The 27,857-nt window shown below is 42.7% G+C and overlaps 1 protein-coding gene across 1 annotated transcript in view; it reads left to right on the plus strand.

Moving 5' to 3' along the window:
* Positions 1-27,857, plus strand: part of St6galnac5 (ST6 N-acetylgalactosaminide alpha-2,6-sialyltransferase 5) — a 157,390-nt gene that overhangs the window by 118,243 nt on the left and 11,290 nt on the right. The window contains exons 3-4 of the mRNA XM_005330688.4: positions 17,688-18,097; positions 23,859-23,966. Coding sequence (XP_005330745.1) covers positions 17,688-18,097; positions 23,859-23,966 — 518 coding nt within the window. The remainder of the gene's footprint in view (positions 1-17,687; positions 18,098-23,858; positions 23,967-27,857) is intronic.

The raw sequence follows: 27,857 nt of genomic DNA on the forward strand, positions 1-27,857 counted from the left end.
TAAAAACCTCTGGGACATCTTATTAAGGAAAGGTTCCTGGCTGTCAGCCAGAGGAGGGGACCTTCCTGCTTAGAGCCTGTGAGCACCTTGGATCAGCCTCAGCAACTTTCCTACAAATTTTTCCCTCTTTCTCACCAGTCCTGCTGTCTTTGTATAAGGGCACAGCATGGTCAGCTGCATTTACAATTGCTTTCTAAAAGGCACACACCTGCATCCTGGTGGGTCTGCCTTTGTGTAGAGCTGGAACTGATTTATCTCAGGGGCCTAATTCCAGCCTTGACATTGGTTTAAGAAGGTGTCATTGAGAGGGGTTCAGAGGGCTAACCTTAGCAATTCTCCAGGGCAGGCGAAATAGAGCCCTGATTCCATGTGCTAACGAGCAGCATAATGTGCAGGGCTCTGTGTTGTAGTCAGCTTCTGCATTGCTCTAACCAAGAGACCAGGAAAAGTTTATTTTGGCTCATAGTTTCAGAGGTTCAGTTCATGGTCAGCTGACTCCTAGGTCAGGGCCCAGGATGAAGCAGAGCATCATGGCAGAAGGGCGTGGTGGAGAACAGCTCAGAACATGACGACAGGAAGAAGAGAGAGCTCTGCTCACCAAGGACAAAATATATACCCTCAAAGCACACCCCCTTGGGACCTACCTCCTCCAGACACACCCTACCTGCCTATAGTTACCACCCAGTTAATTCACAGCAGTGGGTTAATACACTGATTAAGTTAAGGTTTTCAAAACCTAATCATTTCACCTCTGAACATTCTTGCACTGTCTACACATGAGTATTAGGAGGATATTGCATATCCAACCCATAACACTCTGCAACCCATAACTTTATTTATTTATAAACTTTATAAATAAATAAAGTTTATTTATTTATTTAAAATAAATAAATAAACTTTATTTATTTTTGGAAATAAATACATGTCCAAAAGTATCAACATTTGGACATGTATTTATTTACCCATTTACTGTTCATCTCCCCAATATGTATGTAGCCTCCATGTTGGTAGAGATTCTGTCTAGTTACCTCATTCTCCTATCCTTAACATGAAGAACAGTGCCTGGAATAGTAGACTACTAAGAAATAGTTTTTTGAAGGAATGAATGGGAATGTGTTAGGCATCAGTAGGGTCTGTTCCCCACTCCCAATGCCTGCCCTTCAATTTATGAAGAGCAAGGCAAGTAGAGGTCCCAGGTCCTATGTGGAGTGGTTTGGGTTATCAGCTGCCCAAGAACACTTTGCTCCAATGTGAGTGTCCCGCCAGGTGGTGGAAGAGTCTGGAAGGGGTGGTGCTGACAAAGGACTCTGACAAAGGAGTTCTTTCACTTCTGTTGCAAAGACAGAAAGAAATGAATGCTAATGACACACAGGCAAGCAACCAGTGTCAAGGCACAGTGCTCACCAGTTCTTTTACTGATCCGCAATGCAATTAACCCCAAAAGATATAGTCCCTGCTCCTTAATCACTTTCAACAAAGATAAAAATGGTCCTTTACACTGAATGTGAGTTAAGATGTGTTTTTAGAAATCCTTTTTTCTTGAATGTGGGGCTGATGATCCCATCTCAGGGAGCCCACCCCTGGGAGCAAGGGCGAATGTCTACTTTCTCATTGGCATCTTCCTATTGCTAGAAGCCTACGCTTGAAATGGATGAGCATTTATTACGTGCTAAGCTCTGTGGATAAGATCATATCCCCAGATTGTCTGGAACCCAGTGAGGAATGCTAGCAAATAAACCACCACTGCTAAAGAGTTGGAGTCATTCAGCTGAGCCGCAGTGGAGAGCTGAACTGAGGAATTGACCGTGGAAAGGGAAGAAAGCGAACAGAGAGAAACTGAGGATGAAGGCTGGCAGGACTTAGGTGGAGAAGGAAAGGGAGGGCTTTGTGTGACCCCTGAGTCACACAAATGAGCCTGAAGCTATAGGTGGGGATGGTAAGGTTCCCACGTACCAGCCAAAGGGGAATCCATCAGGAAGTGAAAGGATTTAAAGTCAGGTAGCAGTTCCAGTGTAGGGAAGTTTCATTGCTTTAATATTTTAAAATTTTAATAATATTCTAGAGAGACATGTCATCCAGTGTTTGAAGAAAGTCTGATTTACAGTTCTGATAGCCCTTGTAGGTCTTATTTTTTAACCAAACACCACATCAGCCCCGAGTGCAAATGAAAGCGAGCCAGGCCAGGCCAGTGGGGAATGCGGTCTGTCAGGCTCCATATTTAACAGTGCTTCTTCATGGCCCCTGCTGCCCTGCACCTCCACACTGTCAGCTCCAAAGGACACTTAGTCCTTGCAGCCTCAAATTATTTAACCCCTCTGTGGCCTCACAATGCGAATCCTATCTCTAAAACCTCAGGCACATCGAGGAATAGCGTAAAAGAAGAAAGTGGCTAGCCCTGCTCAACCTGGCCAGCGTGACTCAGTCACTTTGAAACCCAAAGGAAACTTCTTAGTAAATCAGATCCATAAAGAGTTCAACAATTCCCTAGGACAACAGAAAAATGACCAAAGCGTCTTCAAAATGTCAAAATATTAATAAGGTCTTATCGCATTCCAATAAGAATTCAAACTGGAGAAAAAAAATTTTTTTTGAGTTCTCGGATCAAAGCTTGAGTGAATGGAAAGATGAACCCACCTCTTGCTACTTTAGAAATTCATACATTTATTCATTCAACCAACATTTATTGGACCTCCTCTCTATTTAAGCCATTTTGTGAGCCAGTGGGGGACACAAAGGTAAAAAATGACTGTGTGCCTCAAGGAGGCAGCACACAAATGGCTGAGACTGTGAGGAAGTGACTGCAGTGTGACTCACTGGTGGCAGATGAGCAAGCAGAATCTCCACAGTGGATTGACTCCTGGGGCTCTCACAGGCTATGAGGCTTCCTCTCGTTACCACTATTGTATAGATGAGGACACCAAGACCCAGGGAAGTTGAGAAATTTCTCCAAGGTCAATAGTTGGTAAGCCATGGGATTTGAACCCAAGCAGTCTTTACTACAGAGGACTCTGTTGGGCAGAAACCTGGTCTTTCCAGGGGTCCTACAGTGGGGAATCAGCTCTCAGTGATGGGGCCGGGAGAGCCACTGTGCGCCAGTTTGCAGGAGTTCAGAAATGGGCCAGTAAAAAATAAGCTATGGAGAGCTAGTTTTAGCACTGCAGTCTTCCCTCCGTAGGTAAAGAGAGTTACAGAAGCTCATTGAGTGTGAGTGATGTGATCAGGACTGGAGCTGAGAAAGAAAACAGGTGTCTGCACTCCAGCCTCTCACTACAGTAAGTACAAAACAGAACACAGCCTGGCTGCCTGACATCAAAATTACAGGTAAACTGCCCATGGTCACAAACAGATTCCAAAATATGTAGAAGAGCTTAAAAGTGACAGCATGTTTCTTGTTCACATAGTTAAAAAAAAAAAGTGAGAGCTCATAGTCATCAAAGCAGTGGTCATAGATTTATTCCCCCTTTACTCTCTGGCTCTGCCACTTTGGGCATGTGGCTTCCAGCCCCTATGCTATGTGAACAGAAGCATCAGGAGGGGAGAGCGTTGGGGAGGTATCTACTTCTTCAGTTTTCCAGTGACCTCTGCTCCATCTCCATTGGGAGGGCACATGGCTCTTCCTGGAGTCGTGGTCCTGGAAACTTTATCCCTGGCTCAGCAGCCCCTTCCATCTGACTCTACACGGAAGGGAAGCCTGATTTTCTGGAAAGTCAGTCATCACTATCATACATGAGTGAATGCTTATTTTCCCTTCAGCCATAACCCTTCAAATCCTCTAGCACCTCATTTTGAAGCATGGTGGAGGAATGAGTTTTACCAGCAAACTAGGCTTAAAATAATATAAACACGGTCCCTTTTAGCACCAAATCTTGTTTGTCTAAATTATTTTTGAAGGTTCCAAATTGATTTTATACTTTCCTACCTAAGTGAACAAAGCTTAACTTAATTTAAGCTTTTCTTGATGAGTTGGGATCACCATGATGAATACCACTTATCAGGATGCAGTGCGCTGTATACCAATGGCCTTGGAGTGGGGCAGGGGTGTTTGTTCTTGCACTGAAGGCCTCCTGCAATCTGCACTGTTCTGCTAAGCTTCCTCTTTAACCTTTCTAATCTCTCAGAATTTTGATACTCACAGTGTCTTCTCAATGCTTCTAATTTCTACAGTTCCCCATGCTAATTTCACCTGCCATATTTGTTACCGACTTGTCCCTCTCCTCTGCAGGTTGGCCTTTATCTTCTTTTAGGGTTTTCCAATCTTCTTTTCTCCCCAGTCCTCCCACTCATTTCTCTTTGCCTGTTGTGGTGGAGAGAACACTCAGACTCTCAGGAATGGCATTTGCCTAGGTGTCAGAAACGCTATGACCTTGGGCACCTTCACCTGAGCCCATTTTCTCAAGAGTAAACTAAAGGGATAACACAGGATTACCAAAGGTCTAACTGAGATAATAATAATAAGAAGAAGAAGAAGAAGAAGAACATTTCTCTGTCAAAATTTGGTAGCCATTGTTCTATGGTAGGGGCATTTATGGGACTGTTTTCTATTGTTATCCTCAATAGAAATGAAAAAAAAATGAGATCCTGAGAGCTGGAATATAGGCACAGGCAGAGGAAAAGCTGGAATAAGAGACATTCACATGGAGTGAATCGCAGAAGCCATGAGTCTGGCTCCTAAAGTCTCCAAGGAGTTATGAATCCACTAGTATCCTGAGCAGAATCTACAGAAAGCTCTCATATAAATGGGTGCAGCCCAAAGAGGAGTAAGAAGCAGAGACTCTCCCTGTTTCTTAAAAAGGAAAAGGGAACTTTTCTAAACCAAAAATTCTCTTATGCTGTCAATCCTGTCTGCCTCCATTCACTCCCAGGCTGCTTGAAGGAGCAGGGATGCCCGCTTCTTGTTGTCAGCAATCTGTTTCATAGTATTATACAGCCCTCGCCAAGTCCAGGAGTAGCCAGAAGAGTGAAGACAGTTGTGTACTGGGCATCCTGCCTAAGAGGTTCCATTACATAAACAGTAGGTACTTAATAACTACATGTTAAGCAAATGAAAAGGGAAAAGAAGAAAATGTGATTTTTCTCTAATACAGAGCAAGCCATTGTGGAGCCCAAAGGACACATCACACTTAGCAAGATTGAAGCAGGTGGCCAAGCACCTCGTCAGTGTGTCCATCACAGCTAACGTCCATCAACAGTCAGTAAATGAGAAACCTGTGCCTTCCCAGTAATCCTGTCAGAGCCTCATGCTTTATTTATTTAACTAATGTCTGCCTCGCTAGTAGCTCATCAAGATGGTGTTTACTGAGCTTGGCAAAGTGAAAAATTATGAATTTGTTTACTCATATGTTTCCAGATGGGGTGCTGAGTTGTTACCCAGGCTGCTGATGACCATTCCTGCACTCTCAGAGCCCCTGAAGTAGGCAGTTCAGTAAACAAACCATCAGCTTGAGAGCCACAGTGTCAACAAGGACACAATCTGGTTATTTGCTGTTTGGCGGTAGTCAGTTTCAGAACCTCACAGCATGACTGGTTTTGGAAACCCTCTTATGCCTAGATGATAGAAAGACTTAGGTCACATTGCATGGGTTTAGTTGGTGTTACTATGTCTTCTACTGGTCCCAAACTAAGTATTCTACTTCCGACGGATTTGTCTCTTGGTCTACATTCATGCATGTTGAATATAGAATGGAAAACAGAAATGGGAGAGGCTATGACTTGGAGTGATCCTAATTTAGTTACTTGTACAGCAAATATTTGGTGAGGATCTATGGGGATCTAGTAGGTCCTGGGAGTATCGTGATGACCTAAACCCACAGACATGAACCCAGTTCTTAAAAACCTTGCAGTTTCATGGGAAAGACAGACACTGAGTTAGTGATCATAGACACAAAAATTACAAAGGGAGAAACAGAGTGTTAAGCTAGTCTTAGAGTTTGGAGACGTTTTCCTGAGTAAGTGACACTTTGAGAGATGAAAGAGTTACAAATCTGTATATGGGGAAAGGAGGCAGAGAGGAAAATTTTGAACATCATTATTTTATCAATTAAGTGGCAAAATAACTCTGCAAGGTAGGTATCATTGTTCTAGTTTATGATTGAGGAAACTCAGATTCTGGAAAAAGCAGGTGCAAAAGCCCCATAGCAAAGCTTTCTGAATTGCACCACTGAGAGCTACGAAGAGCTACAAGGTCAAAGTCGGTGTAGCTGGAATATACAGAGCCAAGAGAAAGTGGGACAGAGGGTCTTGGCAAGGTATCAGGGCCTAGCAAGCACTAAAAGAACCTCATCCTCAAAGCAACAGGAGGTCACTTAGAGATACAAAGCAGAGGGAAGTCCTCATCAGGAGTGCCTTCTAGAAAAGCCAGTCTGGCTCCTGTGGAGAATAGAGAGACACGGATGTGAGAGGAGGCTCCGCAGAGAAGGGGCAAAGAGGAAGGAAGCAATGCACAGGTGGATGGAAATGCTAAGCCCAACAGAGACAGAAGATGGAGTCCGCAGGGTCAGTGAGTGACTGCAAGTGAAGTGAGAGGGCGCGGAAGGTTTTCAGGAGGGCTCTTTTTTAAGAATCAAGCCATTGTAACCCTAATATCTACTGGCCAGTGAGTGTCTACCCTGACCATCTTACATATGACAAAGCTGGGAGTGGGGATTTTCCAACAACAAGTGACTGACTTATACCTAAGCCCAACTCCCAACTCCCAAGCCAGTGCTCTTTCCACTTTATCACTATAAATTTATTGTCTTGTTCACTTAAATTTTTTCTCATTTGGTCGACTGAAATCCCAGCTACCTCCTCCTCCATTTAATTCAGCTACACATGCAACTCCAAGCTCTCATATTTCTCCTTCCTTTCTCAGTTATCTTCCCAGGTTTGGGGCCATGCTGTGTTTATCTTAGGCCCCTTTCCAATGCAGTTCAAATAAGCCAGTATTGTAGAATCAGGCTTGTCTGGCCACATTAAATATCACCTCACTCTAATGAAAACTCAATTGTTTGCTTTAATGAGCACATGGGGCCTTTAAATCTGGTCTTCTCTCAGAGGAAGTAATTGCACATGAGTGACCTTTGAACAGGAAGTTATTTGAAAGTGTCAAAGTGAGTCATTGCATGCCATTAACCAGTGTGCCAGCATCCAGAGAAACTGGCTCTGGAAATTGGCGCATCCCATGAGGAGCACCCCTGTGGGACACAGGAATGTCATCGACTGCATGCCAAGAAAGTGAGAGACTGAGGAAGCAAGAAATTTCTCTCTCTTGAGCACCATGCACCACACACCATCCCTACCTTCACAGAACTCAGGTTTTTCATGGTGGGAGACAGAAGATGAAGAAATAGAAAATTTAATCATTGAAGACTGTGCTAAGTACCATGAACAGGATCATGACAGAGGATTAATTTTGCTTCTAGTTTTACACCTGATAAGACAAAGATGAAAGTAGAATTTACCTCTCAGGGCTATTTTCAGGATTAGATTAGATCATTTAGATTTTGCACTCAGAACTGTGCCTGACATATTAGTTGAACATTTTATCAGGGTTATGAATGGTAAGTATCTTTGTTACAGACTAAGTCAGGGAGGCAGTCAGGGAGATCCCCCTGGAGGAGATAACTTTTGAACTGAAATCTGAGAGTTAAGAAGGGACCAAGCATGTGAACAACTTGGGACACAAAGATCAGGGACCAGAGTAGGAACTGCTTCTCTCAGGAACTTCTTCAGTAGGAACTGCTTCTGTCTCAGGAAGAGAAGGGAGGTGGGCAGTCAGGGAGCTGGAGGATAGCAGGTGACAGGGGAGTGAAATGAGGTGACAGCCATGAAGCAAGCAAGACTCCAGACCAGGTAAAGGACTTGAATTTTATTCTCCAAGCAGGGCAGATGCATGGTGTCAATCATGCTTCCAAATACCACTGTGGCAGGTGTGCAGGAAATGACCTGTCCAGGTGAAAGCTGCAAGATGAGGGATTAGGACTGGCAGTGGGGGTACTGGAGGGAGGCTGTTAGGCAGAGGTTCACCATTTGTGGCAAAGTATTAGTTTCCTAGGACTGCCAAAACAAATTATCCTGAACTGGGTGTCTTAAAACAAAAGAAATATATTGTCTCACAGTTCTGGAGACTTCAAATCTGAAACTAGGGTGTTACCATGACCCTGTCCCCCCCCGGAAAGCTCCAAGAAAGAATCCTTCATGATGTCTTCCAGCTTCTGGTGGTTGCCAGGGAATGGCTCCTTGGCTAGTAGATGCATTACCCCACTCTTCTTATCCCTTCACCAGTGGCTGAACTGAAGACCTGCCCTAGTCCTGTATGACCTCATCTTAATTTATATCTTAATTACATCTGCAAAAACCCTATTTCCAAATAAGGTCACTCTTATAGGTAGTGAGGTTCAGGGGTTCAACATCTCCCTCCACAACAGAGAGGGGGTTCCTAACTGGCCAAACTTCAGAGCGGCTGTGCTGATCCAAGGGAAGCTCCAGTGGCCCCCAATATTTGAGGCAAAAGCAGCCCCAGCCATGCACAGAGGCATTTGGGTCTTCCCTACAATCAAGGCTAGAGATGCTCTCTAGCTACTCCTGACTCCTTATTCCAAAGGAACAGCAGGTGGTGCAGAGGCAGGCATCTGCCAGTGAGGGCAGCATGTCAAAGCAGAAGTATCCCTTCTAACTTGTCTATCTCCATAAATCAACTTAAGTTTAAAGGTACTATTAATTCATTATTTGTTTTCAGTGAGTACCCCATGACTTTAAATAGCCAGCCTATGAAAGTAAGTGGATTTTCATAATTTTTAGGAGTGAGGAGTCCTGGTGTTCATAACAGGTGCCTCCTGTAGCACATGACCTTGAATGAATCCCAAATTCCTTGACCTTTAACTTCCTCTATAAATGAGGGTCCTTGCTTGTCCTAGTGGTTCTCAACACTGAGGACGGGTCAGAATCACCTGCAGGGTTTAAAACACAGACTGGTGGGCCCCAACTCAGAGTTCAGTCGGTCTAGGGTGAGGTCCAGGAATTTGCAGCTCTACCAAGTTTCTGGGTTTAGTTGTTGCTGTTAGCCTGCTGTTGCTATGGGAAATACTGGCCTAGATCATCACTGAGCTTTTTGCTGGACATACTAGTCTGTGATTTCATGAAACACATTTCAGTTTAATAGGACTAGGTAAAATGAATTGTTAAAAAAATTTGATTTCAGTGTAAAAATATATCCCAGTCACTGCCCATCTTACTTCACTTTGGATTTCTCTCTCCAGTGTTAAAGGTATTGATTAAATGGCTCCTCTTTCTTTTCTCTGATGTAGACCATTCACCCTCCTCTGGCTATTGTATTCAACACACACAACTCCTGAAGAGGTCAGCTGAATGTTGACTCAAGTTTAATAGAATCACCTACTCTCAATGCCACTTATTCAGGGTGGAAGGTGGGGCACAGTAGATGGAATTAGAAGCCTCAAAATCATGGCATAAATAAGCCCATTAAAAGATGCTCAACATCATCTGTCATTTGGAAAGTGCAAATTAAAAGCACACTGAGATCCTTCCTCTCATCCATTAGACAGGCTGTAATAAAAAAGAGACCATATTAAATGTTGACAAGGATAGAGAGAGACTGGAGCCCTTATATTGTAGGTGGGAATGAAAGATGGTTGAACTACTTTGGAAAGCACTTTAGCAATTTCTCAAAATGTTAAACAAAATTATCATATGAACCAGAAATTCCACTCCTAGAAATAAAAATGCATGCCTACATGAAGATCTGTATATGACTGTGCATTATTCATAACAACTAAAAAATAGAAACAACCCTAATGTCTATCAATTAGTTAATGGATAAACAAATGTGGTATATTCATGCAATTGAATAGTATGGAATAGTATAGCAATAAAAAAGAAACAAATTATAAAAAGAAACCAAGTACCAATGCATAGCATACGTGAACCTCAGAATCATTATGCTAAGTGAAATGATCTGGACACAAAATGCTGTCCACCCTTCTTCTTGGGGCATACATTCCAAAATAGCCAGTGGATACCCAAAACCATGGAGAATAAGAGCCCATATATACTATGGTTCTTCCTATACCTATGGTCTCTGATAAAATTTAATTTATAAATTAAGCACAGTAAGAAATTAACAATAAGAACAATTATAGCAATGTATTATAATGAAAGTTATATAAATGTGGTCTTTCTCCTCCAAAATATCTTCTGGTCCTGTTCTTACTCCTCTTGCGATGCCTGAGTGATGACAGGAAGCGAGGGGCATGACATAGACATTGTAGCTGAGGCTTCTAAGGAGGGGTCACTTGGACACAAACCCTGCCACGGCACAACAAGCTGAAAACCCAGACCACTACCAAGAGACTAATGGTCGGGCAGTGTGTATCAGCCTGGACGCCCTGGGCAGAGATGTTTTCTCTCTTTAGCAAATTGAAACAGGACAGCACAAGATTTCATCATGATGCTCAGAATAGCAAATACTTATGAACTGTTATTTCTAAAACTTTCCATTTTTGGACGACAGTTGACCATGAGTAACCAGAACTTCAGAAAATGAAACCACAGATAAGGGAGACAATTTTGTATCATACAATTCTGTTTACCTGAAATGTTGCTAAAGGCCCATCTGTAGAGATGAAAAAGTAGATCAGTGGTCACCTAAGGCTGGGCATGGAATGGAGCGTGACTATAAATGGCTGTGAGGTCTCTTTTGGGAATGATGGAAATATTCTAAAATCAGATCATGATGATGGTTACCCAGTTCGTGTTTAAATTGAGTAAGTTTATGGTATGCAAATTATATCCCAGTAAAGCTGTTAAAACACATTTAAAAAATAGAATGCAATTAAATTTTAAAAACTAATGGGATTTCCTGGGTCTCTCTTTGAAGATCATTTAGTGATGAAGGTGGTTATGAAATATACGCAAAATCTAAATACTGTGTTTTAGAAGAAAAAAACTAGTTACCCAGTCAAAAAGTATCAGGAATGGTGATCCTTCAATACATTGAACACAAGCATTTCACATTCTTTGGCTGTCAGGCACCACAGGAACTGCTTTACAGACTTTATCATTCAATTATTTGTTCAAATGTATTTGCTGAACACCTCTGTGTGGGCACTGTTCTAGGTGCTGACAACATTGTGTGAATACGGTAATGCCCTCCTTTTGTGGAGTTAAAAATATCAGGAAGGGAGAAAGGTGAGAATATATGAATAAAAAAAACAATAGTTAAGATTATTTTAGATAGTGACACATGAGTTTAAAAAACAAAAAAAACCCTCCATAATTGGAGTTAAGTGACAGAAGATGGGAAAAGTGTCTGGTTTAGATTGAGAGGTTAGGGCAGACTTCCTGGCAGGGAGACAGCTTGAGGTAACACCTGAAGGGTATAAAGGAAGCATCATGCAGAGATCAAAGAGTGGCTTGGGTGGGGGGAACAGCCACTATAAAGCACATCAGACAGCAAGTGATGGGGAGATGGCAGTGTAATCAGGGCAGAATGTTATACAAGTTGATGGTGGAGGTAGATGACAGAAACTGCAGATCATGGGGGCTGTGGTATCAAGTTTGATTGTGAGTTTGGTTTCTTTTTCCTTGTGCAAAAAAAAAGCCATTGGAAGATTTAAGCAGGTGACTGACATAATCTGATTTACATATTAAAGGTGACCCCAGGCTTGTAAGAAACAGAGAGGAGAGGAAAAGAATGAAGTAAAGTGAAGAGTTCAGAGTGCTATAGAGCTAAGTAGAGGTGGTGGTGGCCGTAGATGATAGCATTGGGGATGTGCATGTAGGAGAATAAATAGTTCTAGTAGGACCTAGGGGTTGTAGGGGCTAGATAAAGAGAGGTATCAAAAATAATCTTTGTGGGGCTGGGGATGTGGCTCAAGCGGTAGCGCGCTTGCCTGGCATGCATGCAGCCCGGGTTTGATCCTCAGCACCACATACAAACAAAGAGGTGTGTCCACCGGGAACTAAAAAATAAATATTAAAAAAATTCTCTCTCTCTCTCTCTCTCTCTCTCTCTCTCTCTCTCTCTCTCTCTCTCTCTCTCTCTCTTCAAAAAAAAATGATCTTTGCATTTTGGCTTGACCAGCTGAGTGGAAGTTTCACTATCCATTGAGATAACAAACCTCCCTTTTGGGATTGGCTTTACTATGTTCATGTTACACATGAAAAAATGTGGCTCAGGAAAACTAAGCAACTTTGCCCAAAATTACCCTCTGGGAGTGGAAGCAGCAGATTCAAAGCCAGTGACAACAAAGAGCATATTTTAAACATAGCTAAGTATTGCCGTCTTCCCAGGGAAGCTTGTCCATCCTTAGCCAGTCAGTGGGTGGAAATCAGATCAGGCGTCACCGGATGGATAGAGGAGGTCTTCCTGGCCTTGATGGGTAGGTGGGTGGGCTTGTCATTCATTAAAAGGGAAAAGAGCTTCTCGGAAGAACAACATTTTTCTAGTGAATCACATCAAATAATCAGCATGACTTACACCCGGTGTCAGCCTGGACTGAGATTGACAGCTAATAAAAGCCTAGTAATTACAGGAAAACACCAGATTGGAAAACGCAGAGATTCTAGAAACACCTGAAGCCTTTCAATATATCTTATGTTTGCTCCAGACCAACAGGCAGCTCCCAGAGCACGACCAGTCTCGTTACTGAGCTAATGGGCATTATGTGCTGAGGTTCCTTTCCCTCTGCCAAATAAATCAGAATTTTAAAAAGTGAAGCCTAATATCGCTGTGCTGCAAATGTTTGCAAGGACATCACCGAGTGTTTTAGGTGTCAAGTTTAATTTGACTTGGCCTGGTCTAGTCTCTTAAGAAAGGCTTCGGAGGCATCAGCTGGGTCACAGAGAGAATTCCAGCTGCTTTGGCTTCTCGGGATGTGGCAGAAATCAGATCTTGATTTCCTGAGTATGTTTCCCCAAAAAGGGATTACTCCTGTCACTGCAGCCCAAAGGGGTTAGCTGTAATGAAAGTTGTCATGCTTTTCTATTTCCTGAGTTTGGAGATTTGTTTTTGTGCTCGGTTTGGGGTTTTGTTTTGTCTTATTTTAGGCAGGAAGATATGGTAACGAAGGCAGAGAGACTCATTCACACATTCTAAAACACCCTAAAACATTCATGAACCTTGCTGTAAGTTTTTAGACACTATCATAGGTTCTAAGATGATGGCAAATACTTACAAATTATCAAAATGTAAAAGGCGATAATAAAAATTCAATTATAAGCTCTGCATGTGCATGTACATGTGTCTGTGTGTCCACGCTCCCTCTGGAGGACCATCGCCTGCCTTGGACAGACTGCTGTGCAGCACACTCACCCGCTTGTGGAGGCCTGGACTGCAGCTCAGAGGCCCAGTGGCCTGGAGAACGGGTAACTCCTCCATGAGCCGTGGATTTTGGGGGCATTTTTCACCTCACAACAGCTCTAATGACCTTGGCATCAAGCTCTTACTGGGGATTAATAACTGGCTGGGCTTAATGGCCCTTACTGTGTCCTGGGCCATTTTCCCAGCCAGCCATTAATTCCAGGCAGTGCCCTGAGCTCTGACCATTATGGCTCCCTGGGCTGAGAGGCTGCCTGAGGCAACTGGCCACAGCCTCCTCTGCAGACAGAAGTTTCCATGACCCACTCCTTCCACACCACCCCCCATCATTACAAAAGACCAGGCTTATAGACTAATTATTTGTTAGGGCATCACATTATATCTACATTTTATGACTCAGGAAGCAGGTTTTCTCAGAAAACAGAGAGGATAAGAGGCTGGTTTTCATTCCCTCATTTATCCACCTTCTGTCTATTCAGGATTTCTAAAATGATTTTTATGAGTCAGGATGGAAAAGAGATGACCAAGATTGGAGTGACCTAATATGGGTGACTTTGTCTTCTACCAAGGGATGAAGTTCCTCACTAAATGGGACTTTAAGAAAAATGTCCCAAAGGATCTGGGAGGTTAAATACTATGAGGAAGAAGCCAAAGAGAAGGTCTTATTAGGCAGAGAATCCATTGGGAGTCACCTACCTCCGGTGCCCTCCTCAGTGACGCTTCATCGCCTCTGCTAACAGCAGAGCCTCGAGGGTTCACCTTCCCATGCTCTACTCAGTGACTGGTCAGCCCAGCATCCTAGAACTTAAGGAAGGAACATGGAAGCATTGCATCAAGAATCTTGACTCACCATAGCATGAGTATTTTCACCTGAGCCATTAGGACACTAAGGCTCCTACGGGTACTTAGCCGTGGAGGAACATGGCTGTCTTTGAGAACACATCCTAAGAAACAGGGTCACACAGTTTGTATGATTTTTCATCATTCTGCTTCCAAGACATCATTATTCCCTCTGAATGCAGAAAATAGATTTCATTTCCTCCTTTGGAAGTGGTTCTGCCTTGGCTACATGCTCTTCTCAGCTGCTGGGAGTAAAACATTAGGTTTAGAACAGCTGTTGTCATTTTATTGGCACCACTCACCAAAAGGCACTTAAGGCGTAATTCAGACTTCAGTCCTTCTGCATTGTTTGGTGCATCTGCACAACTCAAAGAATGGGTGTCAGTGTCCAAGGCAAATGGTAATACACAGCTCAGGCCAGTGGGCAGGACCGATGGGGGAGGGCTGTCTGGGATCAGGTCAGCTGCAGTGTGCTCTGGTGGCATCAGGTAATCACAGAGTGTGGCATGGTCAGGAAACCTAGCCTGCCCTGAAAGGCAGGTTTCAGCCTCTACTCCTCACTTCTAACCACAGTCAGACTGTCACCTCTGTTAACTGATTCTGTTTCAGTCAAAGTCATCAAATCCAAAAACACTTCTGAAGTCTTGTCCTACCAAGGCTTATGACAACATCAGCTGCTCTCTCCCTTTTAAAATTGCTTCCTGTGTTAATTTCCATGGCAGGATTCCTTCCTGTCATGCTCCCACTACTTGGTTCTTTGGACAGGCTCAAATGTTCCCTTATCTTTGATCCTGTGGCCCTTTGTACCTGATTAGTTATGGTGCTCACTGTGCGGTAATTGTTCGTCTGGGAGCACCCTCCCCATGGATTGTGTGCTCTCATTGATCATTTTATCTATAGCTCCAAGTTCAGTGCCTGGCACATAGTAGGAACACTATCATTGAATAAATCACCACTGAACTCTCCCTCATCATTATTCGTATACGGAAAGGCAGGTAAAATGAGGAAGAGGAGTATAAAGTATTTCCTCATCCTTTGGCCACTGAAACTGCCCCCCACCTCAGCAGTTCACCTAAGGGATTCAGGATTTCATGTTCCAGCAGTTTCCTGAGAAGAACAGAGGCCACTTTCTGGGCCACTGGAATGTGGCTGTTCCTCAAGAGGCAAGTCAGGCCTTAACCATGTTTTTCCATCATGGTCTTAAGGGTTTACCTAGACAAGTCTACTGTGAATGATCCTCCAAAGAGTGCAGGTATTGGATAGAAGACCTTTGCCACTTACTGCATCCGTCCCAGCCCAGTTTCCTCAGAACAACAACTCTACTGATTAAGAAATAGTATAACTGGGTTTCTGGGAGGCAGGAAAGAAGGTGGGCAATGAGCCAAGCAAACATCCTGTGACTCTCTATTTATTCTACTGCACGGCAGTGGCACAATGCTGGGTCCCATTGGCTGTTAAGTCAGATTCCCTGAGTTCTAATCCCAACTCTCCCATTTCCTAATTGTATGATCTTGAGCAAGTTTCTTTACCTTTTTATCCTTTGATATTCTCATTTGTAAAGTGGAAGTGATAATATAGTATCTACCTTATAAAATTACTTGAAGGATTAATATACTGTATAAAAAGCTCAGACCGGCCTGGCATGTGGAAAGCACCTAATAAATATTAGCTACTTGACTCTTTATACTCTCAGCTTTGCTGTGCTCTAAACAACCCTATCACTCATACTTCCAGCAGAGCCCCCTCCTCGTCCCCTGTCACACATTAATGCACTCTCACTGACCTACCGTCCCTCACAAAAATGCAAGCTTTCAAGGATCTTCTCCTCCCTATCTTTACATTCAGATTGCCTAGCACAGTGCCTGTCATCTCAGAGCAATTGGATGTTGTATGAATGATGAGAATTTGCAATGGTTGACTCTCCCTTTCACAAGCCCATGTGTCAATTACAAACCCGAAGTGCTCAGCACTGATTTAGTGAGTACTTACCATGTGCTCCACACTAACTGATAATTCTAAGAGCCTCTGTCATTTATTGAATGATCACTCTGCCAAATCCTATGCTAAGGACTGGATTCAACCACATGCCATTGCTAATTTCGCAGATCAAATATTGGCAATCAAATGACTCGATCTAACACTCTAGGTATCTACTTTTGCTAATTCTACCCAGGTAGAGTGGCGCTATTTTCCTCAGTTGGAGATGAAGAAACAGGTTTATGGAGATTCGTGATTTACCAAGGCTCCACAGCTAGTAGGTGGTAGAAAAAAGCTGGACCCATCCTGCCACAGCCAAGAGCCTGTGTTCTTGGGTCCTATGCGATAAGGGAAGGCAACTGCCCTCAGGTGCTCTCATTCAGGTTCTGAAGTCAGAGCCATGGCTCTGGGAAACTTCCAGAGTAAATACAAGACTGAATATATGTGGCACTAAGTTGGGTCTGATTTCCCAAACCTGTGCACCCAGCGTGTCCTTCTCAAAGCTAGAGAAGTTAGAAGGGCAGACTCTGGGTAAAAACCAACAATGCAGCTTTCCTTTGGAGCATCTTGATTGTTTTCTTTTTCACTTATTGGCCTTGGCCTCAGGATCTAATTTCATTATCTTCTAAAAGCAACTAAGAGATAGTTCTCATTAAAGATGAACAAGGGGACTGTTTAATTTCTTAGAACATAGGTGTTCAGAAAGCAAATCACTAGTTCAGGATGTTGAACTGAGCACTGCTGTTGGAGTTGTCCCTGGTGGGCACTGCAGCCAGGACCTCCCAGGGTACAAGTTGACTGCAGATGAGAGAAGGATCCAGGCTCTGCCATTCCTGGATGAGATCTGCAGCTCTGAATTTAGACTTTCCTCTCATTTGTGAAAAACAGACCAATTCGGTTTCCCTCTCTGCTTCCCTGCCTTTTAAGTGGCACTAATAATCCTAATTGTCATTTCAAAATTATGGCACTGAAGGGGTTACAACCTGCATGACATCTTCATGTGATTCCTATATGATGTTTATTTAGAGTAAATATGTTTGTACCACATCAAAGAATATTAGTAAACACATAATTTTTCAATAACAGCATCAAAACCAGCGTCAGAGCAATCTGCAGTGTGGTCTTCTCTTCTGCCTAGGGGTAACTTTGAATTCAGAAAAACCTAGTTTTGAGAGTTTGCCTTTGTTACTCATCTTTGGGAAAATTTCTTAACTTCTCTAAGCTTGAGGTACCCTCCTCTATAAAATCACCATGATGGCAGCCCCACTGGGTAAATGTGTCAATGTGGTTTTTTAACATCAGGAAAGCTTCTAGCCAATGTTTAGCAGATCAATGTGCCAGCTCCTTCTCTCCTGTCCAAACTTCCCTGTCACCAGTTCAGAAGAAAACGTCAGAATCCATGAATTCACAGCAGAATGGCATATAATCTGGCATGGGAGAGAGAAGGGAGTTGGACACCTTGACCCTGTGGCAGGAAAATAACCTGCTGGTAGCCACTGAAGGTTATGTCCTTTGCCCTTCGTCCTGACAGTGTCCTTCTCTCCCCTGCTTCCAGCCCCTGAAAATGCACTGCAGAGACTGTGCCCTGGTGACCAGCTCAGGGCATCTGCTGCACAGTCGACAAGGCCCCCAGATTGACCAGACAGAGTGTGTCATCCGCATGAATGACGCCCCCACCCGTGGCTATGGGCGTGATGTGGGCAATCGCACCAGCCTGAGGGTCATCGCTCACTCCAGCATCCAGAGGATCCTCCGCAACCGCCATGACCTGCTCAACGTGAGCCAGGGCACCGTGTTCATCTTCTGGGGCCCCAGCAGCTACATGAGGCGAGATGGCAAGGGACAGGTGTACAACAACCTGCAGCTCCTGAGCCAGGTGTTGCCCCGGCTAAAGGCCTTCATGATCACACGCCATAAGATGTTGCATTTCGATGAGCTGTTCAAGCAGGAGACTGGCAAAGACAGGTACAGAGGCTCAGGTGGAGGGAGGCCAAGGGTGCAGGGATGGAGCATCTCAGTGTTGACTGATTCACCAGAGGCAAAGCTTTTGCAAAGGGCCTGTGTCGTGGGCCCCGCTGCTCACGTCATTGAGAGAGCTCATCCTTAGGGTTCTCCTGGAGACTGGGATGCTCAAGCTGAATTTATAAAGCACAGTGAAATGAAGCATTGAGACCACTGTATGGATGATTTAGGGCCAAATCCCTATTTTTGAGGAAAAGGCTGAAAAGCTGTGACCAATATTAGTTTTTAAAAAAGTGCAATATTTCATCATTGTATTTTGCTTTACTTATAAAAACATTTATAAGTGTATGGGTTTGTTTTTCCCTTTCAAAAGCAAAGTTTTACTCAGTCAACTGATATTTATCGAGTACCTACTACTTGGTCAGCATTACACCTGCCTCTGGGGATGCATTCAAAATCAAGATCCTGCCCTCCAAGAATATAGTCTTAGACACTCCCCAAGCAGTGGCCAGTGTGCTGAGGGTCATGTGAGGGGAAGAAAATGATGCGGTAACATGTAAGGCAGGAAATACACTATGGTCTAGGGCAGTGTTTTCCAAAATGTTAATTAAAACTGAAAATATATTAGTTAAAACAGTATACTAAAAACCAGGGGAGCCTGGCATACTGGCCATACTTCTAATCCCAGGGAATCTGGAGGCTGAGACAGGAGGACAAGTTCAAGGTCAGTCTCAACAACTTAGAGAGTCCTATCTCAAAATAAAAAAATAAAAAGGGCTGGTGGAGTATGGCTCAAAAGTAGAAAACTCTTGAGTCCAATCCCCAGTACTGCAAAAAGAAAAACTACTTTAGAAAAATAAACAAAATGAAACATTGATATTTATATACACACATATGTACATATTCTAGGCACATATGTATGTATTTTCAATCATGATATAAAATGTATTTCTCACTATAGATTGAAAATTTTTTAAATTACTGAGGGAAATCTTTCTGAAAAAGGTATACTTAGGCTGAGACCCAGACCAATCAGGATTTATCCAAGGAAGGAAGGAGCTGGGATCGGGGGAGCCTCCCCCCATCAGTTGAGAGAACAGGAAGGGGGTTGGAGAAAAGCCTCGCTGTGGCCGCCCTCAGGAGGGCTGAGGGAAGGAGCACAAGACAAGGTCAAGAGATGACGTGTCACCAACCAGGCAGATCTAGATGGAACAAAAGACAGAGAGTCACCTAGGACTCCAGTGTAGTGTGGTCCGAACTTACAGTGGAAAGTCTGGTGTTATCACGTGGCCTGTACATGTTATCAAATATTTTAGATTCTGAGTGAATTTACATGTGAAAGTGACTACCAGTCCTGGACTGGTTTAATGATTAAATTTCCGTGATTCCTTAATTCTAAAACATGTACTCGTGTGGTTAATATACATTTAGTGATGTGATTTACTCTTATTAAAACTGTTGTTGAATCAGTTTCTTATCTTAGAAGTACAGAGATAAGTGAAATAAAGAATATAAATTACTGAATCTATTATTTGGCTGCATAGTCAGCATATTATTGGAAAACACTCTTAAAGACTAAAGTACACCATCCCCAAACTATTTGTGTGAAAGAGCTACCTTTGTAAATCCTGGAAGCCTTGTGATGGTGTGAGGGCTGGCATTGGCAGGGTGGGTCTGGGGTCCAGGGGAGAGTGGAGAGGCACTGCTGCTAGTAACCACATGGCCCCCTTCTAGGAAGGCCCAGCAGCCCCGTGGTTAGACCTGACCATCATTCCTAGTAGCCACAAAACCCAGTCATATAGATCCCTTTAATATCTACAAATAAGAGAGACTTCTACTCATGTGAATGAGTTATTTAATCAAGAAAGTATTTTATAAGAGATGAAGAAGGAGGGGACTATGTGTGTACGCCTTGATTTTACTGGTTGGAAATTTCAAAATAAGTAGAAACTCTTCATTAGAAAGAACTTCTCTCTTTTTTGTTGAATGGTTATTTGCTAAATTTAAGTATTCCTGAAACTCTGCCACAGAGCTAGTCATTGAGGATAACTATACATGGCTCTGAATCTTCTTAAGGGATCATGTTAAGTAGATAACTTGGAGACAACCATCCCAACCTTTGCCACTTAGGAACTTCAGGAAACAATCTCACACCAAGACACATCCTACTTGTGAAAGCTTTCTGCTCACTGCTTCTACCTCCCTGGTCATCCCAGCAAAATCTTTACAGATAAGCTCCTGAGTCTCTTTCCACAAACAGTTATCTACTGGGACCCACTCAATCCTAGTTGGATGGATCACACTTATAAATTTGTACTGACTCTTCGGGAAGCTTATGCTTTTTACCTTTAGGAAACTGTTTTTATAAAAAAAAAATTGGGGGGGGGGTACCAGGGATTGAATTCTAGGGGCACTTAACCACTGAGCCACATCCCCAGCCCTTTTCATTTTTCATTTAGAGACAGGGTCTCACTAAGTTGCTTAGGGCCTCACTAAGTTGCTGAGGCTGGCTTTGAACTCGTGATCCTTCCTTCCTTAGCCTCACGAGTCACTGGGGTTATAGATGTGCACCACTGCACCTGGTTAGGAAACTGTTTTCAAAAAGCTCATATTGTTGACTCAATCTTTTTATATGTGTATTTTCTTAACCTGCAGCCTGCTCCAAACTAAAAGAATCAAGTCAGAAATGGTCTTTCAGAATAAAACTATTTCTGTAAATTGAAGCACAAAACACTTAAGAGTGTAACCGTATTTCCTCTGTGTATGCATTTCTTGAAACCCAATAAAATAGTAGCATGTATTGAAGGTACATAAAGTATGGAATATCTAATTTGCAAATCTCATGATCAGGACATTCATTTCAGGCTAATATTTTGAATAAATGTGATAATTCAATAGATTTTGATTTATAGAAGTCTCACCCTACTTAAAAGTGGAGGAAAAAAATGGCTCAGGAACAATCTGCAATTAAGAAGCATGACAAATGACATAGATGGCCAAGTAGTATTCTTTGATATTAGAAAGTAACTGTACTTGAAAATAACTTTATAATTGAATAAGGGTACATTAGGAAAATATGATTCAGAACCAATATTATAGTAATTAGATAAAGGAAGCATAAATGAAATAACTGCAGGAAGAATATTTCCATAGAGATTATAAATGAGATTCTGGTGGAGCAGAAAGGCCTTTAATTGTAATTTAGTGTGCACTATAGAATTATCAGCTCAGTGTGTTACTTCATCATATAAAAGAATATCTGATAATTTTCCCTAATAAGCACATGACAGCTCTTCATATTCTTTCATTACAGCTGATTAAGTGTAAAAACAGTAGATATTCCTTTGTTGGAAAAAAAAAAGAGTTGAAATCTTTTTAGAAAGAAAGTACAAAGCAGTTGTATTTCTAGAGCACGTGATCCCAAAAGGCTATTATTTAGGAAGTCTGGGGAATTTTAAGTGGCACTTTAAAGAACTCTCACTGTAGTTTCTTTACTCCTCTACTTTATATTCTCCCCATTTTTACCCATGAAGCCTTTTTCTGTAGAGCCACATCCTCCTGTGTTGAAGGCTGTGGCTTGTGATCTCCACTACATCACACAAGAGAACGAAAACTACAGGACAGCCTCCACCCCCAGGGGAAAAGCCCTTTGATGCTTCCAGTAGCTTTAAAAGCTTAGGGGATATAGGCGTGATTCCTAGATCAAGATGCCATGGATATAAGGGAATGTCACTGTATTCCAGGGCTCCACATCCTCCCAGTTATTATTCACCCAGATTAGAACTGGCCAAGACATTATCACAGCACAGAGGCAAAGACTGGCTTTCACTTAAGGGAAGTCACATCCTCTCCTTACCCTTAACAGTTCAGTAAGTTGTGCTCCATGCAATCTCCTTCAGCCTCCAAGTCTTTGTGAATATAAGCCCTGGTGAGAATTGAGGGAGACTGTTAATTCTTCTGTGGGCTGGAAGCTTCTGAATTTTATAATGGCTGCTCTGACTACTGATGATGGCTTCTACATAAGACCCCTGTAGCACAAGTACTAGAAGGATTTTCTTCATACTAAAAAGCACGGAGAGGAATGGTTGAATTATTTACTTCTAGCAACCAAAAGAGATGGAAGGGATCATGATGTATCAACACACTACACTGAACACTTCTCATGGGTGTTCTCTCATTTAGTTCTCAAACAGCCCAGAGGACAGAGCTTCCCGTGTCTGCCTTAGAGATGAGAAACCAAGGGTCAGAAATCAGCAACAAACTGCCTGCCTCAGGTCAACCAGCTGGTTATGATAGAAACAGGAAAGATTCAAGCCTGTGTTGTTCCCGTCTTTAGGAGCATTTAAATGCACTTCCTGGATCATTACTGGGTCAGGATGGGATGGAATGGAATGAAGGGGAAAAAAAATAAGCAAAGGGCTTAAGAACTAAAAAGTTGAAACCCCCATTTGGAAATAATTGAATCACTAATGCCTGCCAGGTATTTGATGAAACAAAGGACTCCTTAAAAAAATTTTTTTGGTCCTCATTTGAAATGGAAATAACGCAGACTGCTTAACAAGTCTTCCTTCTCAGGGAGGGGTGCTGCACAATGCCAATAGAAAAGCCTTGCTGCAACTTTGTTATTCACATCACATCTGGTGCTGTGGCTGGGCAAAGTCAGACAGTCTGACCTTGGGGATAAGGTGTTTGAAACTGGCTAATGAGGCATGCCATAAGCACTGGGGAAAAAAAAAAGCAAAAGTGGCAACCCCCAAAGAATTGAAATTAATATCCATAGCAGCATAGCATGGGAGACCGAGTCATCTCACAGGGTCAAATTAGACCTTGGTGTTAGGTCTCCACAGTTATCCTTAGGCTTGGCATATGGCTCAATGCAGCTGTGTGACCAGGCAAATTAATGAATGTGGAATACACAGATTCATTCCTTAAGTTTGTTCATTTTTGACTGCCCATAAAAATTTTCCGAAGGCCTTGAGTGTTCTAAGAGAAAATAAAGCAAAGGCTCAGTTAAATATAAGCAGTTAAATAAAAAATATATATAATATGGTTCTTTTCCTCTGTCATTAGCCCCTTCCCAAATAAGTATGTTTTTTCCTAAAATGTTCCATCCCAACATTGGTGTTAATTTGTTTACTTGAAGGCAAGCTTTGACCTTGAGATTGATCAATTGATCAATAGATTGATAGACCTATCCACATGTTTGCTCATATTTAAATTATTCATTGTCATGACTGGAGATGGAATCAGGGGTACAGCACTTGCCTCACCTGCATGCACAAGGCCCTGGATTCCATCCCCAGCAATGAAAATTAATTAATTCTTTATCTAGCCAGCTTGGAGTACAAGGGAAATTTCTACTTAGACTCAAATAATCTAGTTAAAAAAAAAATTGTCCCACAGACACCTTGCCATCTTATAAGAAATTGAGTTATGATAACACATATGTAAACATTGAAGCATTAATCATTTTCTTTGGTGATATAGAAGTCTTCTGAGCATCCTTTAGTGTCACGAACCCACCGTGATAGTATGCCAATATCGGTTATGATTATACCATGTAGTATGGTGCTGTTGGTAAGAGAGATCAATTTGGTAAAGTCCTGCATATTTACCAAGTGGAGAGAGAGAGAGAGGGAGGGAGGGAGAACATCTGTATCTGTCTGTCTGATTACGGTCAGCCTTGCTCCAGAAAGAATTTAAGGTGGTAATGGATTTGATGACTGTTTTACCAGACTGCAGACTTAATCACTGTTTCTTCCAGGAAGATCTCCAATACTTGGCTCAGCACTGGCTGGTTCACAATGACGATTGCTCTGGAGCTGTGTGACAGGATCAATGTTTATGGCATGGTGCCCCCAGACTTCTGCAGGTAGGATTTATTCTGCAAGTGTAATTTGTCATCAATGTTGTACAGGGCTTATAAATATTCTGCTTCTGAATATCAACCATGAAACATGTCTGTCTTCTTGAAGCAATTAATTAGCATGTCCCAAGTTCTGGTTCTAAAAACAACAAACAGCATTTAATTATGTGATATAAAATATTGAAAGTTTTTGTTTGTACTCCCAGAGAATTAATCCATCTTATGGGCTTCATTTATGCTCGGAATATTTATCAGCCAAAAGTAATGCAATAATTGGCATAATATTAACAATGAACAAGCATTAAGAAATATTAGTTTTCTTCTCATTTGAAAGGAAGGTTGTATTTTTAAATGAATTAAAGAGGGAAATTCCTTGAACAGTGAAGCCTGTTTTCTAAAATTAAAATATCCCTCTGAGCCTCTTTCTCTTGCCACATCAGTAGCCTCAGTTTGCAGTTCTGAGGCCAAAAAGCACAGGCACAATTATTTTGATGTATCACTTTAAAGGCAGCATGTGCACATGTCTGTGGCTGCCTTGAGCTCCCTCCTGGCGTGTGCCCAGGCAGTGCGTGTGTGCCAGCAAAGCCTCACAGTATTCGGGGCCTGATGTGTGGAAGCCCACTTAAAAACTCACTTGTAATTTTAAGTACTCAGGTCAATAAATTCAGAAAGCACCCAATTTTCAGGAATGCCCAATAGCCTACACGTGGCCTGACTCCTGATCTTCAAATGGTCAGACATGGGGCTGTTGTATTTTAAACTTGCTGGTTAAAATTCATGCTTGCCTATGCCTTCATGAGTTTTAAACCCCACAATGGCTCAAAGGCCATATAGATCGTTAGGCAAAGGCTACAATTTGGAGGTTTAAAACAAGGATGAGAAAGAATATTTAATCATGCCTGGAATTAATGATGCTAGTCTGCTTTCTTTTGTTATAATTGAATGCCATAAACTGGCTGTTTATAAACAATGAAGCTTTATTTAACTCAGGGCTCTAGAGGCAGGGAGGTACAAGGTCAAAAGGGTGCATATGGTAAAGGCCTTCTTGCTGATAGGGCTATGCAGAGTCCTGGGGCAGCACAAGGCAACACACAGTGAGAGGGGTACACACAATACACCAACAAAGTGGCTTTCATAACAGACTCACGAGATAGCCCATTAATCCACTATGTATTAATCCATTAATCCATTTATCCATTAATCCATTCATGGGGGCAGACCATGACCCAATCACCTCTTACAGGTCCCACCTGGTTTCCCTTCTTAATACCTCACTAGAAGGATTAAACTTCAACCCATTTTGGTGGATGCATTCAAAAACAATAGCAATGCCATTACCATTTTGCCACTCTTCTCCTACCATTTTTTAATGCAAAAGCTCAGCACAATAACAGAGCTGGTGAATATGACAGAGTCACGTCACAAAGAGGGAATGGTCTTGACACAGAGACCTAGATGCAAGGTGTCCTGTGCAGGGCCAGACTGCAAGGGTAAAGCCCAGTTTAGCACATGCCAACCTAGGGTGCCCTTAAGAAGGCACGTCATTGCTCTATGTCTCAGCTTCCAGACCTGTAGAAGTGGATGTGATGATGATAATAGACTGCCTCTGAGAATCGTGGGTGGACTAAATAAGTTAATACATGTCTTGGAACAGCGCCTGGTACATGGCAACACGAAGCAAGTTAGCTTGGATCCTCACCCAGTTCCTCATCACTTAATTCACTGGCATTGTTTCCCTGTTTAACAACTTATGTGCAAAAAGTAGGGAGGATGGTACAAAAAAGCAAACTGCCTCTTCAAACCAACAGCCTAACAAAGGCAGCGAGAACAGCACTGCAGACATGCAAAGAGTCGTCAACGGTTATACGGTAGATATAATTATGTAATACATTTCCAAGCCCTCAGGATGCTGGAAAGAAAAAGCAAAAATAAGTTGAAATGTTAATGCCTTAGAGTGTTCAAGGAAATATTCCATTTATTATGGAAAACAAATGAAAGGCAAGTAACCTGCCATTTCCCTTTCTCAGTTAGTTCATTGCAACTTCATGTACAGTAGGATGGAAACGATTATGGAATGATACTTACAAGGAAATTAAGATGTCAGTGCACGATATGCTGCCACTGGCTCTGGGTTTCTGTTCCTCAGCTGCCATTGCAAAGGTTCAGCAGTTGTCTGCGTGAGATGCTTTCAGCAAGGACTCTTCAAAAGATTCCCTATTCTTGGAGTCCTGTCAGAAACATGGAGAAGTGTTGGGTATCACCTGGAAGGGAAAGGCTGGAGAGAGCACCCTGCTGTCAGTACACATAGGATTTCTTTTCAACAAAAGAGCCCTTGGCAAATATGCAGCTTGGCAACCTCTGGTCTAAGATACAATCATCCTACTTTACAGTCTAAATATAACTCTCACATACTTTGCAGAAGAGTTTGACCATCACCTTCCTATTTCCAGGAAAGCTGAGGAATAGAGAGGCAAAGCACTGAACTCACTCCCATCAAGACATCCAACAGGGTGGGGTGGTGGTGACTCAGAGGGGATATCAGCAGCCACCCGGGTGATGGGAGGGAGGGGAGGCAATGGGAGAGAAAGTGGGGCCTAGATGACAGCTCAGAGAAGCGAACAGCTAAGCAATGCATGAGCTTCAAGTTAAGGGTGGGTAGGATATTCACCCCTACAAATCTGAAGCTCTCCTGGAGCTGTGGCCTTCTCACCCAACCCAACTGGCTTGAATTACTTCCAGGATTATGAATAGATGGACTATATATTAGATATATAAATGGCCATGTTGGCAGATGAGGGACATAGTCAAGACCTGGAAGAATCAAACACTGGCTAAAAGTCATCTGAGTGGCCAGAACTTTCCTTCTTGGATTTGTTAGATCCATCACCTCCTGACTGCTCTCTCCAACCCTGATCTTTTTCTCTTCAAACATCACTGTGCACCCAGGGAACACCACAGATCTGACCTTTGCCACTTGAAACTGCTCAGTGGCCCAGCCCCAAAGCTTTAACAATAGAGTCTACATTTCCAAGCTTAGCACCCATTAGCCCTTCAGAATCGGGCTTCCACAAGCTCCTGTAGTCACGTCTCCTCGACTCACACAGATTTATTTGAACCACACTGAAAATCTTGTCAAGGAAATCACACTGCAGACACCTTCCCTGTGCCCTCAGCTGGGAAGGCCCCTCCCCTAAGTTTCTTAATCTGGCTGATGACTACTATTTCTTTACTAATAATATGAATGGCTGAAATTTTGTGTGCACATATCTCACACCAGCAACTGTGCCTAGCATGAACGCGCGTGTTATTCCGTTGAAGTCTGAAATAATCTGATGAGGTGAGCATCATTAATATCACTATTTTATATAAAGACTAAATCAGCTCGCCAAGGTCTTACAGCAGATAAGTGGCAGACCCAGGATTTGAAGCCAGGTCTCTAGGGCTCAGGCGCCAAAGTTTTCAACCTTCCACTTCCTCAAATCCTCCTGGACACATGTCAGAACCTTGGGGTCCATTGAGCCTTCCTCCACCTCTGTGCTGCCCAAACTCAGTGACCAGTTGGTTTACTTCCTTCATTTGTTTCTTGGCTCCTTAAGAAAAGGGGTCATGTCTCAGTCCCCATTTGTATCTTTAGCCCTTGTCCCTGTGTCTGGAACATAGTATATGTTAAGTATAGGCTGGTTCCATGATAAACAAAAGGCTTTTCCTTGGGGATATCTAAGAGATTGGTTCAAAACTTTTGTCCCAAGACAAAAAGTGCCAGGTGATTGAAGAGTGTAATTAGCAAACGGCAAATTCAGATTTTGAGGGAGGCCCAGAAGTCAATGGTAGCCCTACTGTCTCATTCCCAGCCAGCGCCAGCATTGTGTCCTCATAGGAGAGCTTAGGTATCAGCTC

Source organism: Ictidomys tridecemlineatus, chromosome 11 (assembly GCF_052094955.1).
Source record: "Ictidomys tridecemlineatus isolate mIctTri1 chromosome 11, mIctTri1.hap1, whole genome shotgun sequence".
NCBI lineage: Eukaryota > Metazoa > Chordata > Mammalia > Rodentia > Sciuridae > Ictidomys > Ictidomys tridecemlineatus.